We start from the raw sequence: 12495 nt of genomic DNA, 5'->3' as shown, positions 1-12495 counted from the left end.
CATGCCTGCGGAGGATCTGCTGGTCCCGGAGCCTGCCTGCCATGCTTGGGGCGGCAAAATGCCTAGAGCCATCCCTGCTTGTAGGACCTACATAAAGTGTGAGTATATTTAAAACATTTATTTTTGATGGCAGGAAATTAAAAAATACGTAGAATCCAAAGGCCATTTGTAAGTGGATTGTTACCCTTTGAGGATAGGTCAAATTTTGGTCATAAGCAGCTTGAAAGCATCTCTTTAATTCACAGTTTTATCACCTTTCAAAATTGATTTACTTCACTTTATAAGTGCAAAAAAGTCTTGCCGTGCATTAATTAAAATATTTTTTTATGAATAATAATATTCCTCCATCTGCTTTCTCTACTATGCAACGATTTGTACAGAGGTCTGTAGTTTTTAATATATGAGGATATTAGCATTTTAGCATTCATTATCACAGTATTTAGTTTCCCAAAATTACTGCAGTTATATCAATGATATAATTGGTAATTTAATTTCTGATTTAACATGCCTGTCATATGTCATACCATCATTATTAACAGGCACCACTGATATTAAACACCACCCAAAACCCATCGTTCAATTATATGTGGCTTCCTCAGAGGCATGATGGGACTGATATATTGCACTTCTCCAAAGTACTCATTATTTTATAAGCTCAGCTGTCATTCTAGAGTTTTAGTTTCTCTTCAATTTAGAAAAGCTGTAACATTATCTGGCAGATCCAAACTTAAGGCATGTATTGCAGTACAGGTGAAAGAGACTTGGCCCCATTTCTCCCTTACCCAGGGACTCATGGGTATATGTATACTGTATATCGAGTCAATTCCTGGGGAACGGAATAAGCAGGCCATCTTCCATTGAAATCAGTGGCAAACCTCAGTGGGATCAGATTGAGCTCTAAACCCTTGATACAAAGTCCATTGAAATAAATTGATGGGGGCAGGGGGCTTTTGTTCATTTCATGGGGATTTGGGTCAGGCCCTAAGTCAATAAAATATTCTCCAAACATTTCTATATTCCATCTGCTCTTAACTTTCCTGCTGCACCACTGATACGTGACAGTCCAGAGAACCCACTGCCAGACATGCTACCTGCAGCCCAGCTGCACTAGGAAATTAACACATTCACCTAGACGCAAACCATAGCTCCTTTCATATGGAAGAAAATGACATTGCTGCTGGGCTCACTTTCTGGTCTGAGCTATGTTTCCCAAACTTTCTGTCAACATATTCCAAGACAACCCCTTCGACAGGATGAAACTGGATCCAGAGGGGTCACTAGGGATTTATACCCTAAGGCACACACCAGATTTTCTTTAGCATCTCTGACTTACTACAACTTCATTTTCAGCCATGTCCATGAACAGTGACCCAATGTTTATCACAATTCCATTGTGTAATAATTAAGGTTAAGATTCTGTCACGGGTATTTTTACTAAAAGTCAAGGACAGGTCATGGGCAATAAACACAAATTCATGGATGCCTGTGACCTGTCCCTGACTTTTACAAAAAACACCCTGCTGGGGCAGGATGGGGGACTAACAACTAGTACTATTGGGGGCTGAACCCTCTGCTGCTCCATTCTCAGGAGGGCTCATCCAAGCCTGGCCACTGCTGTGGCAGCGCTGGGGCACCTGCTGGCCAGCTGCTCCAGCAGCCCAGGGATTGCTGCTCCGGCAGCCTGGAGGATCACTGCTCTGCTGGCCATGGGGCCAGCTGCTATTCCGATGGCTAGGGGATTGCTGCTCTGGTGACCCTCAGGCCAACCACCAGCTATCTGCTCCAGCGGCCTCCAGGGATGACCACTGGCTGATGCTCTAATTCCACTGCTGCTCCTGTGGCAGGGGCTGACAGCTGCAGCTTCATCCCCAGTGGGCTTCAGCCCTGGAGCTGCTGCTTTGGTGGCCCTGGGGCTGACAGCTGCTCCAGCCCTGCCCTGGAAGAAGGCCTGGAGATCCCAGAAAGTCATGGAATCCGTGACCTCCATGTATCCTTAGCAATAACTATGTACCTCCAATCGTATCCTTAGCAATAACATAGCAAAAGACACTTACTTACTAATTACCATAGCTAAATATCCCTTATGTCTCGGAGATAATGGGTGACCTGTACTGATATAAATGTTTTGGCATCTGATCCTGCTCCTATTAGAGTCAATGGCAAAGCATAAATTAGTGTCCATATGATTGTGGGTCCTTGAATTCTAGTGAGTTGCATTTACTAAAACAGAAATTGCTTCATTTACCCTAAAGATACAGCCAGTACATTCTAGCCATGCACTTGCCACTGATTTTAATGGGCTCTGGGCAGCTGGAATCCAGAGCAAGGCTTTTACAATGTAATGACAACGATCTCATATAGGAAAACCTTCTACAAATATCTGTGTAGTAAAGGATACTGTCATCATCACTGAAGTCAATGGGAGTTTTGTCTTTGATTGCAATGAAGGTGGGATTGGGCCTTGTATCTATGATGTTGCTTACTTTGGGCTGAATGTTACAGTCCTTGCTCAAAATCCCACTGAAGTCAATGGGAGTTTTGCCTGAATAAGGTCTGTAGGATTGGATCCCTAATCTCCAGTTAATGGCAGAGGCTTTCTAGCTGCCCCTCTATAGACTCAAACACTGTACAGTACATCCAAAGAGGAGAATGCTGGCTGTTCCAAGACATGAGTGGGTAAATTAATCCCTGTGCTGACACTTTGCTGGTGAGAGAAGGTGCAATTCCATACTAGGTCTGGAAACACTGACTCTGGCAGTTGCTTTTTTCAGGGAGTTACTTTATAGGCCTAGAAACATGGATTTGCTGGCATTATAATTGTATGCCTTGGAGAGGTATGATCAGAAATGAAATCCATAACAAGACAGCTACACGGGCATTTCCAAGGCACTCATAGGCAGATGTAAGTAATAAGACACCCTCACAGTTCACCTCCGAGAGTCTGTGGTATAACGGCGTCTTGCTGTGATGTGCAAAACAACAGGCTCCCTGGAGAAGCCTTAGCAAAAAGGCACACTTTATTCAACAGCAAAGAGTGCTTATTGTCAGCTTTCATTCCTTTGAGGTTCAGGCTTCCTGTATCCGTACTGCATGCTGCAGCACTTCATCCTGCATATTGTCTGAAAGAAAGTTCCTGAGTAGCATACCCACACTATACCTTAACTGCTAATTGCAATAATGAACATGGAAGACACAGACAAAGCAATGAAGAGCAGAGAGAGGACTACAGTAAATAGACATGTTTACGAGTCTGCTCCAATTAATATCTTTACACAAGATCATTTCTAAAAAACTATTTCAAATAAGGCAACTGGATCATTATAAAGCACTTCACATCAATGTGACTTTGGCTTGTTTGTTTTTGTTTTCATCTGCTGGGTGAGATGTGGAAATGCACCCAATCTGTAGAGTGAATTTATAATATTCGTGGCAATGCAACACTTTCCTGGTTTTTCATGTCTGTCACAAGATTTTTTTGGTGATATGATCACTTTGTTTCTGCAAATTAATGCTACAGTTTTTCACTTACACTGTTTTCCCTCACCCAACTTCTGAAAACCTCCTGGTCCAGCCTGGACACATTCTGTAGAAAATAGAGATATTTGTCATTTTGCGTAGTAAAAAGAACATTCCTTCAATCTGGATGTAAATATTGATCCATTTTGATGGCTTGATGCTGTAACATGAGTTACTGTGAATTGGAGTCACTACTGCTTTGCTTTCATGTCATTTTAAACAAACTAAAGTAGATCCTGAAATTAGTGAGTATCTTATAAAGAAAAGTAATTTGAAAGTATACCCTATATATAACATATATGATTACATATTAAACTCCTAATGATTTCTCTGTGCTTTTGATCCATTCATATTCAATTCTGAAGTATTATAAATTTATACTTTTGATCAATTCTTCCTTAAGGCCACAAATGAAGTTTTTCCTGGTGGTTTTTACAGTGTCTTTAAAGTTTTCCACACAGCACCCTAACCTGATTGAGAGTCAGCCATTAGCAGACATCCTGTTTTATACTGGCTCAGTGCATACGAGCATAGTGTGGGAAAAGGCTGCATACAGCTCTATAGGGTTAGGAAAGCAAATAGACATTAGCTGGCTAACATGTTACAGCCTGAGGTTTCACAGAATGGAGGAATCATATATGGTTTAATAAGACTCCTTTCTGGTCATGTTCCCCATTTCAGTTTGTGTGTGACACTCATTGCCACTCTAACCTGGGGGGTTTAGTTGAAAAATAGCATTGTCCTGCTTTGCTTTTCAAGTGACCTCATACAACTGTACAGCAGCTGTGGCACGTCACACAGCGTTTCTTCTTTTTCTTAGGGTGAAAAATGGTGAGGATTGCTTCATCGAAGACTGTTTTAAGACCTTTCTGTGTCAGGGCTGAACATTCCAAATAACACTGTGCTCCAATCTTAAGCAGGAGAGAGAAAGAGAGAGAGGGGTCATAAATGCACAGTTTGGAGAAGACAATAGGACATGTTTATGACATACAGATCCTGTTATCCTCACGTGCACATAACTCCCTGATATAGAGTGAGCCATGCCTTTAAGATGGATTAAAGTCCTAGCTCTGCCTTGGGCCTGGCTTCCTATCTGATCATAGACCTTGTGGGACAGGCATTGAGAATAGATGCCAGGGCATTGTCTCAATGCAGAGGGAGACGTGGATGGAGCAACAGTCTGCCAGTGGGGCTGGCCAGGAAGAGGAAGCTCCATGTATGCCAGCTGAGAGTTTGTAGGAACTCTTCCACTGCATAGGGGTTCCTCTGAACAGAAGAAGCTGGATCTCAGGGTTTCCAGGAGGCATTGGCTCGAGTGCTCCCTGACAGTGTGGTTCAGTCACTTAACATAAATATCCTTAGCTCCCCTTCCATGCTCTTGGCTTCTCCTATCAAACTCCACAGAGATGAAGTCATTGCAGAGGCGCTTCTACAGGCTCAGGGTGATTGATGGAGGCGTGCCACTGAGTCAAAAATACCCTCCCATTCTGTGGGCACTTGCACACACGTAGTGTGGACCTTGAGCCTGCCCGTGGAAATGAATTTGGATAAATGCAATTCCTCTGACTTTTTAGCTCTGCTTGGCCTTTTAGAACCCTCTGACTAAATATCAGCATAACCAATATGTGCAGTGACTAGCTGGAACGTGCTTGTGTCTGAATGCAGATGCTGCTGCCTTTGATGTATGTACGTATTTCATGTTCATTTCTCCATCCCTTCTCCTTACCCAGAGCAATAATACATTATGAACTGAAAGAAGATCCCACCAAATAGAGGTCTATGGGCCTGAGTCTCATTTACGGCCCCCATACATAGCTGTGTAAAGTGTCCTTAAGCCAGAATCAAGCCGGATGTGTTTGTATGGGAGTGACTAAAAGTGGAATTTTTCCCATTGTGATTAGCCCAAGTAGCACCAGAGAGAATACATATGAGCGTGTTATTTTAGACAAGCTTTTGTATCCATCTCCTACATATGGGTCTTAGCTAAAAAGCTGGATCCAAACACACTGAAACTTTGGGACAGCTCCAGTCCAGATGAGAACTTTCCAGCTCATTCCCATCTCTGCAGCCTAAATGCTGCTTCCGTAGGTTGCAATTCTTTTTTTTTTTTTTTGGTAGTGATTAACGTTACTCTGCCAAACACAGATGTCCGTTTTCTCCCAGGAAAACCATGGAATGTCTTTATAGGCTCACATAAATGAATAACATCCACAATGTACAGTTTCTTTTATCGTGATGTGTAAAATAACCTGTTATGTATCCATTTTGTTATGACCAAATATGGTAAAACACTGTAGTGGCTGATCCTAAATCAAACATAAGAACATTAGATGTTTCATTTCATTCAGATGTCTCAGGTGTGGCGTGTGCTTGTTATATATCAGAGATTCATTAGTGGGATTGCAGAACAATCAAGGTAACACTAGAGACAGGTTTAAAGGTGCAAAATTCAGTGTGTTTGGAGTTGAGGTTTTAGTCTGGGCCCAAGTTAGTGAAAATGGAGGAAAAAATGAAAGAATTGGATTCGAGTGAAATATACAGAAACTAAAGTTATGGCCAAACTACTCTGCAGCCTGGGTCCTAACAATAGGGTCAAGCAAAACAATGATACCTCTTTAGCCAGTTTCACTCCATGTTCGTAAGTGAGGGGTTTCTCCTTCATATAAAGTAGTCGAGCCAAAGTTTTCGGATCATCACGAAGATCAATCTAGCAGTAAAAAAACCACACACACACATACAGAGTACTAAACACAACATTCCTGTGGATGAGTTGGCTCCAGAGCCCTATGCTAGGATAAATATTTCAGTGACACCCCCAATTTCTCCCCTACTAGAGATAATTTTTTTTAAAAGCTGGTTCATAATGTATCTCTCTCTTTTTCTCTCTCTCTCTCACTGTGTATATGCACACGCATGTGGCCTCAATGTCTCCTTTCTATTTTTTGGTCAAAACAGAAAAGAGAGAAAACAGGATTGTGTAAGAAGCATATAGGCTTAATTCTATGTCTGAGAACAAATAGGGAATTTTCCATCAATGTTTTTTGATGGAAAATGCAACTTCTGCAGAATTGAAATTTTCCCGAGGAAAATTTAGATTTTGCAGATTTTTTTTGATTTTCTGTTAAAATTAAGTATTTAGTTCTGGGTCAGGTTGCCCCAAGTGAAACATTTTGGTTTGTTGAACTGAAACAAAACATTAAATTGTGGGTCACTTTGATATTAATCTCTGACTGCCTCACCTGTGTTTTTTTTTTAAAGAGAATATGAGTTTTTACACCTTAGTAAAGATGGACTAAGTAGGATACCAATTGCCCAGTGAAATGCTATTCTGCAAAACTGCCTCGAGAAGATCTTGGTATAAAGGCTGAAATGTATTTCTAACTTGCCATTATTTGCAGCATCCTTTTAGAAGTTTGAAAAAAAGTTTTCCTCATTTGGCAAACCTTGATTTTTCTCCAAATATTTGTATAGGCCTGGGGCCTATCCTGCAAGAGGCAGGAGCACCTTCAGCTCCCACCAAACGGTGTTCAGTGCCTCTCAGGAGACAGTTGGCAGAATTAAACCCTCCACAAAGAGTGTGTGGTGAGTTAGCTGTTGCTGCAGAACTGGCCTCGCTGAATCTTACAAGTGTTTTGGCAACAGAGTGATTGATGTTAAAAAACCCAGCTCTACAGAATGTATCCACCTTAATGTGACCATTCGACAGTAGGTCAGAGCTCATGGCTACCCCATTTGGCAGGAGGGACCGTCTGAGTTGGGGTTGTCCGATGACATTTGGAGAATGATTATGACAACAAAAAATACAGGTCTGAACTGGTGGTCATGTGCCTACTACTCTGCTCTGCAGCTTGAGTATCAACAATAATACTTGATCTGGCTCTGATTTCTGGGTTGGGTCAGTCTTTTTCTTCCAAGGAGGGGAGATCCTTCCTTTGGGAGAGATGTTAGATCTCAGGACCTAAGTCTGTCTCCAACTATTTGGGATCAGGATGAGATCGAATGTGGTGGGCAGATTATCCCACTTCTGTGTCATGACCCACAGGGCTCAAAGCCAGGATTCACAGGAGCGGCTATGCTTCAGCCTTCCTCTTGGTAGCCTGCTGACAGCTGCTGACCCAGGACCCATGAAGCCCAGCCCCAGTTTGAGGGTCCTCCCCTGGCATCCTATTGGCGGAGCCACAGAGCAGCTGATTGGCCTGCTGGCCCTACTTAAGCCAGGAACAGGAAGCTGCCTGAACACCTGGGATCCAGGCTGCTCTGGACTGTGTGCTTCCTGCTCCTGCTCCCCTGTGTCAGCTTCCTGATCTCTGATTTGTGATTCTGATCTTGCTTTGTCTCCTACCTCTGACATCCCAGTATCCTGACCCAGCCTGACTGTAGTTACGAACTTGTGGTTTGTCTCCTGCCTCTGATGTCCTACAGCAGACTCTTGGCTCCTGACTATGGATTTTGGCTCTGACCACTAGGTCTGGCTGCCCATGATCTGGCTTTGCCAGTCTGTTTACTCTGTGGTTCCTACACCTTCCTCTGAAACAGCTGGTGCTGGCCACTGTCAGAGACAGGATACTGGACTGGATGGATCATGGGTCTTATCCACTCTGACAATCCCTAGGTAAACTCTGGGGGAAGAAAGTGCTCTCAGCAGGGCTGGCTGATCTAGAAGGAGCTGTGTTGGCTCTAAAGAGGTTGTTAATCCTTGTTGGCTCCAGGAAAGCTATTCAGGGACGGAGGTGAACGTTGGGGGATGTAATATGGGAATGGCTTCTCCACTCCAGAAAAATATAATGAATTTAAAGCTTAGTTAAAAATCACCATGATATTGAGGAGCCCCTAACCCAGAATATGGGTACAGTGGAGCTAGAGGTGTACTTTTCTGCATGAAATAGCTGTGGTAGCTCTGATCAAGCTAGTGCATGGGAAACAGAAGTACAGCCGAGGCAGTGTGAGTAGCGAGGTGGAATCACCAGCCTGAGTATGTATCTAGGGTTTCAGTTGGGATTGTATTTGGGTGGCTAGCCCATGCTGCTGCTTGCCCTGCTGTAGCTACACTGCTATTTTCAGTGTGTTGACTCGATCAGAGCTAGTCTGGGTATGTCTTCTTGACCTGGGAATTACACCTCCTGCTCCAGTGTAGACATACCCACAGTGATCCTTCAGAGGGTTGGGCAACTAGATGCATTACATTTGCATGGGGTTTGGGGAAGCCTGCTTGTTTCAGTTCATGTGAGTTGCAGCCCCTGAGGTTTGCTTTGAGTTGCAAGTTTGGTATCAGGTCTGCCAGAGTGGAAGCAGGTGTGTGTGGAACAGCAGAGTTTTCAGTGGATCCCGGGACTGCAGCCAAACCTCAATCTGGGTAAGTTCCACCTAGCTTTGAGATTTCACAAGGCCCACCTGGCTGTAGAGTTCCAGACCTCTCGTGCTGGTCAATAGGCATTCCAGTTAGTAACTACCTGTGTTCCTATGAGCACATAAGGCACATGCGGCATGCTGACTCTCAGTTCAGGCACCCATTCTTCCTGGACGTTGTGGTAAGAGGCAGGATTCACCACAGAAAAACAGATCAAGAACACATCCGTGTTGGGATAGGAGAGGGGTCTCAGCTGATTGTAGTCCTCCTATCAGAGAGCAAAGGCTGGGGTTAGCAATGGGTCACGCAAGCTGCGTAACAAAGCATCTGCAAGCACTTTGAGTTTCCCAACATTGTCACTGAATGTCAATAAGACCTGATAAATTCCAGGGGGTGGAATGACCACTGCGAAGGCATGGTGGAGGTATCCCGCAGCTGGGTCAGTCTCTGAACCCCCTTTTATCTGGGCTTTGCGCAGACAGGTCGCGGGGTGGGCATTCTGTTTTCATAGTGATTCCAGTGTACAAGGGAGATAAGCTAAACAGGGGCTGCCTTCAGTGCCATTGAACAGTAAAAGAAAAAATACCTTGGGGTACAAACAGCTCTTTACGTTGCTCATATTGGGCTCAGCCTTCAATATACCATAATCCTAGGAATTATTATTTGACTGCCATTATCCTTGGAGCCAGATAACATCTGTAGAGGACATTCATGCCATGCGTTTTACAGTAGGTGTTATGTGCAGGGTGTATAAAACCTCAAAAATGCTACAGACATGACTATGCACAACAAAAATGGGCCTTTGGGCTGTTCAGTTACATCATGCTATCTCCAGAGCCACGTCAATTAGAATGAGAAACTCTCATCCTGGAAATTTAGCAGCAGCTCGGATCCAGTTTGTAACTCAAGGTGATTTGAGATTTCCATGGGCCCCTGTCTTGTGAGAAGAGATGTCATCTTGCCCCCGAGGCTGTGCAGAGAGCAGTATTCAGGTACCTCAAAGCACAGACGTTCCATGTAGTTAGCTGATTTGATAACAGGGAAACTTGTTAGAAGGACAAATTTGGGTCCCTTCTCAGTTTCAAGAGTTGGACTCTGGAATCCATGTGAAATCAATAAATGTGTCTGGAGTAACAGCATATGGAATCTCACAGGCCCATTCTTGGACAAGTGAAATTCATATTGGAAAGTCTGGGTGGAAGCTAGTGTTTCCCAATTTTCCTGCAAGTGGTTCAAAAATTACTTGTAAAGTTACCTGTTTCCTTCAGCAAATGTATAAAAAGCATGGGAACAAATGATCACCCTATGTCAGGGCTGGATTAAGACACAAGCAATATCAGCCTGTGCCTAGGGCTCCAGCACCTGGAATCATGTGATTATATCAGAATTTAAGACATGTAAGTTCTCATGGTTGTGAAGAAAAGATTGAAAATATAAATTGAGTGTAACTGAGGCTGAGAGATCTGTCTGGGGCTTCTCTGCACTTACAGCGCTGCACAGCTGAAGTGCTTAGTGAAGATGCTACCTGCACTGACATGAGAGCTTTTCCCATCAGTGTAGTTAATCCACCTCCCTGAGAGGCGGAAGCCCTCCAGTCGACACAGCACTGTCTGTGGAGGGGTTAGGTTGGTGTAACTATGTAGTTATACTTAGTTGCTATTGTAGACTAAGCCTTAGTCTGCAGACAGCCTGAAGCAATAGCTCTGAGAGGTGTGAACTGCCTCATGCATCTTGTACCACCCTGACTGAGGGCTCTGCATGGGGCAGGACTGGAGAAGGAGAATGCAGAGGGGTCTGGCTGACCAAGATATCCCAGCTGCTGGAGTAAGTACTAGGACCCCCCCTCCCCAAAATGTGTAGGGTCACCCACTGCTCAGTGAGGTGCCGTGTGTCCCTCTGCACCTAGATTGTGAGGCTGTTCCAGGTATTAGCTATACTGCCTACCCACCATCTTAAAATGTGCAGACTTAAGCTTTTTACCCTGGAGGTTTCGGATTCAATCCCTGGTATCAGCCAAGATGGCGGCCATCACAAATGCACTGTGTGAGGGTAAAGGAAAATGCAGTTTCTATCCTAAAAGACAAAGAGCGGGGTAAGGGGCTACTGTGTTCTAGTAGGCTTGGCACTGACTTTTTAAAAAAAGTATAAATAATCCCCAGCTGCTTCTTTATCTAATGATTATTAACTGACCAATGTTTTGTAGGGGTCAAGGCAGAGGTGGGTCTCGAGGAAGGATTGACTGGTGAGAGCAGGGAGGATGCTCCATGTACAGGGATTAGCACGAAAGAAAATGCAAAGACACTTGTGGGAGAATCAGCTAAACGAGGCCACACCACTGCTGGTGGGGCAGAGAACATGATGTGACTGACAAGAGACAAAGCAGGGAGGGATGGACATGTGCTTGAGGATGACAAGAAGCTTCCACTTGATGCAGTGGAGAGCCGGTATCTGATTAATGGAACAATGAGGTGATCTTGGCAGCTGAGTTTTGTGTGGCTTGGAGGAGGGATAATGTGAGTCTCAGAAGCTTGGCCTCATGCCGACCCTATTACATGATATTTTAACCAATGAAATCACTTACATCCAGAACATTAAAGCTGATGACTTCTCCCAGGGTAAACACACTTATCCACAATCACCACGGGCTGATACTGGGAGTTGCTTGACAATTAACTTTTCATACACTTTTGGTTTATCTTGATTATCACTACAAAAGGTTTTTTTTTTCTCCTGCTGACAACAGTTCATTGTAATTAATTAGCCTCCCATCTTTTCATGTTCTCTGTATGTATATATATCTCCTCACTATATGTTCCATTCTATGCATTCGATGAAGTGGGCTGTAGACCACAAAAGCTTATGCTCAAATAAATTTGTTGGTCTCTAAGGTGCCACAAGTACTCCTGTTCTTTTTGCGGATACAGACTAACATGGCTGCTACTCTGAAATCTTTGCTTTATTTGTTACAAAACAGATCTTTGGGATAACCACAAGGTGGCAGCAGATACTCTGTGTATCTTTTTTTTATTTGGGACATTGGAAAGCAGTTGGCTAAATATATCTGTTTTAAAAATTCAAGAGTTGCCTATTTAGAGGGGTTGAAACTTAGTGTGCTGTTAAAAATCACAGACTAAAAGCTATGAACATTCTGCATAATGGTGACAGGTCCTTTCAGAAGGTTCATTTAATTTTATTTTGCTTGTCACTTTGGAGCTCATGAGGACTGTTCTCCTTTTGTGTTTGCAGCATGGGACATTATATAAGCAATAGGTTGGAAGAGAAAGGGTATCTACAGATTACACACAAGGATGTAGTCTACTGTCAATACACATTAGTAACGCAGGATGACGCTGACAAGCATGGGAGTTATGCTTGCATGTCGAGGGAAGAGTAGATCTAGGGCTCTCATGTTATTCTGAATCTGACAAGGCCCACTATCAGCTGCTCATGGGACAGGTGGAAGGAAACCTGTAATAAACCATTGGGATCACCTGCCCATTGGATAGCTTTGGATTGCTGCAGGAAGTCACTGAGGCCAAGAACTTAACAAGATTCAAAAAGGGATTGGGCATTTAGCTGGATATGGGGCATATCCAGAGTTGTTGTTTTTAATTATAACAAATTTTGGAAGG

At 43.5% G+C, this 12495-nt stretch overlaps 1 protein-coding gene across 1 annotated transcript in view; it reads right to left on the bottom strand.

Moving 5' to 3' along the window:
- Nucleotides 1-12495, bottom strand: part of RHOJ (ras homolog family member J) — a 73102-nt gene continuing 60607 nt past the window's right edge. Inside the window, exons 3-5 of the mRNA XM_030558542.1 lie at nucleotides 8967-9131; nucleotides 6128-6223; nucleotides 1-4427 (exon numbers count right to left, since the gene is read on the bottom strand). Of these exons, the coding sequence (XP_030414402.1) occupies nucleotides 4281-4427; nucleotides 6128-6223; nucleotides 8967-9131 (408 nt within the window). The 3' untranslated portion in view covers nucleotides 1-4280. The remainder of the gene's footprint in view (nucleotides 4428-6127; nucleotides 6224-8966; nucleotides 9132-12495) is intronic.

This window comes from Gopherus evgoodei, chromosome 4, assembly GCF_007399415.2.
Source record: "Gopherus evgoodei ecotype Sinaloan lineage chromosome 4, rGopEvg1_v1.p, whole genome shotgun sequence".
Lineage (NCBI taxonomy): Eukaryota > Metazoa > Chordata > Testudines > Testudinidae > Gopherus > Gopherus evgoodei.
Note: the sequence above shows the minus strand (reverse complement) of the source record. Positions and strands in the feature narration are given on the sequence as shown.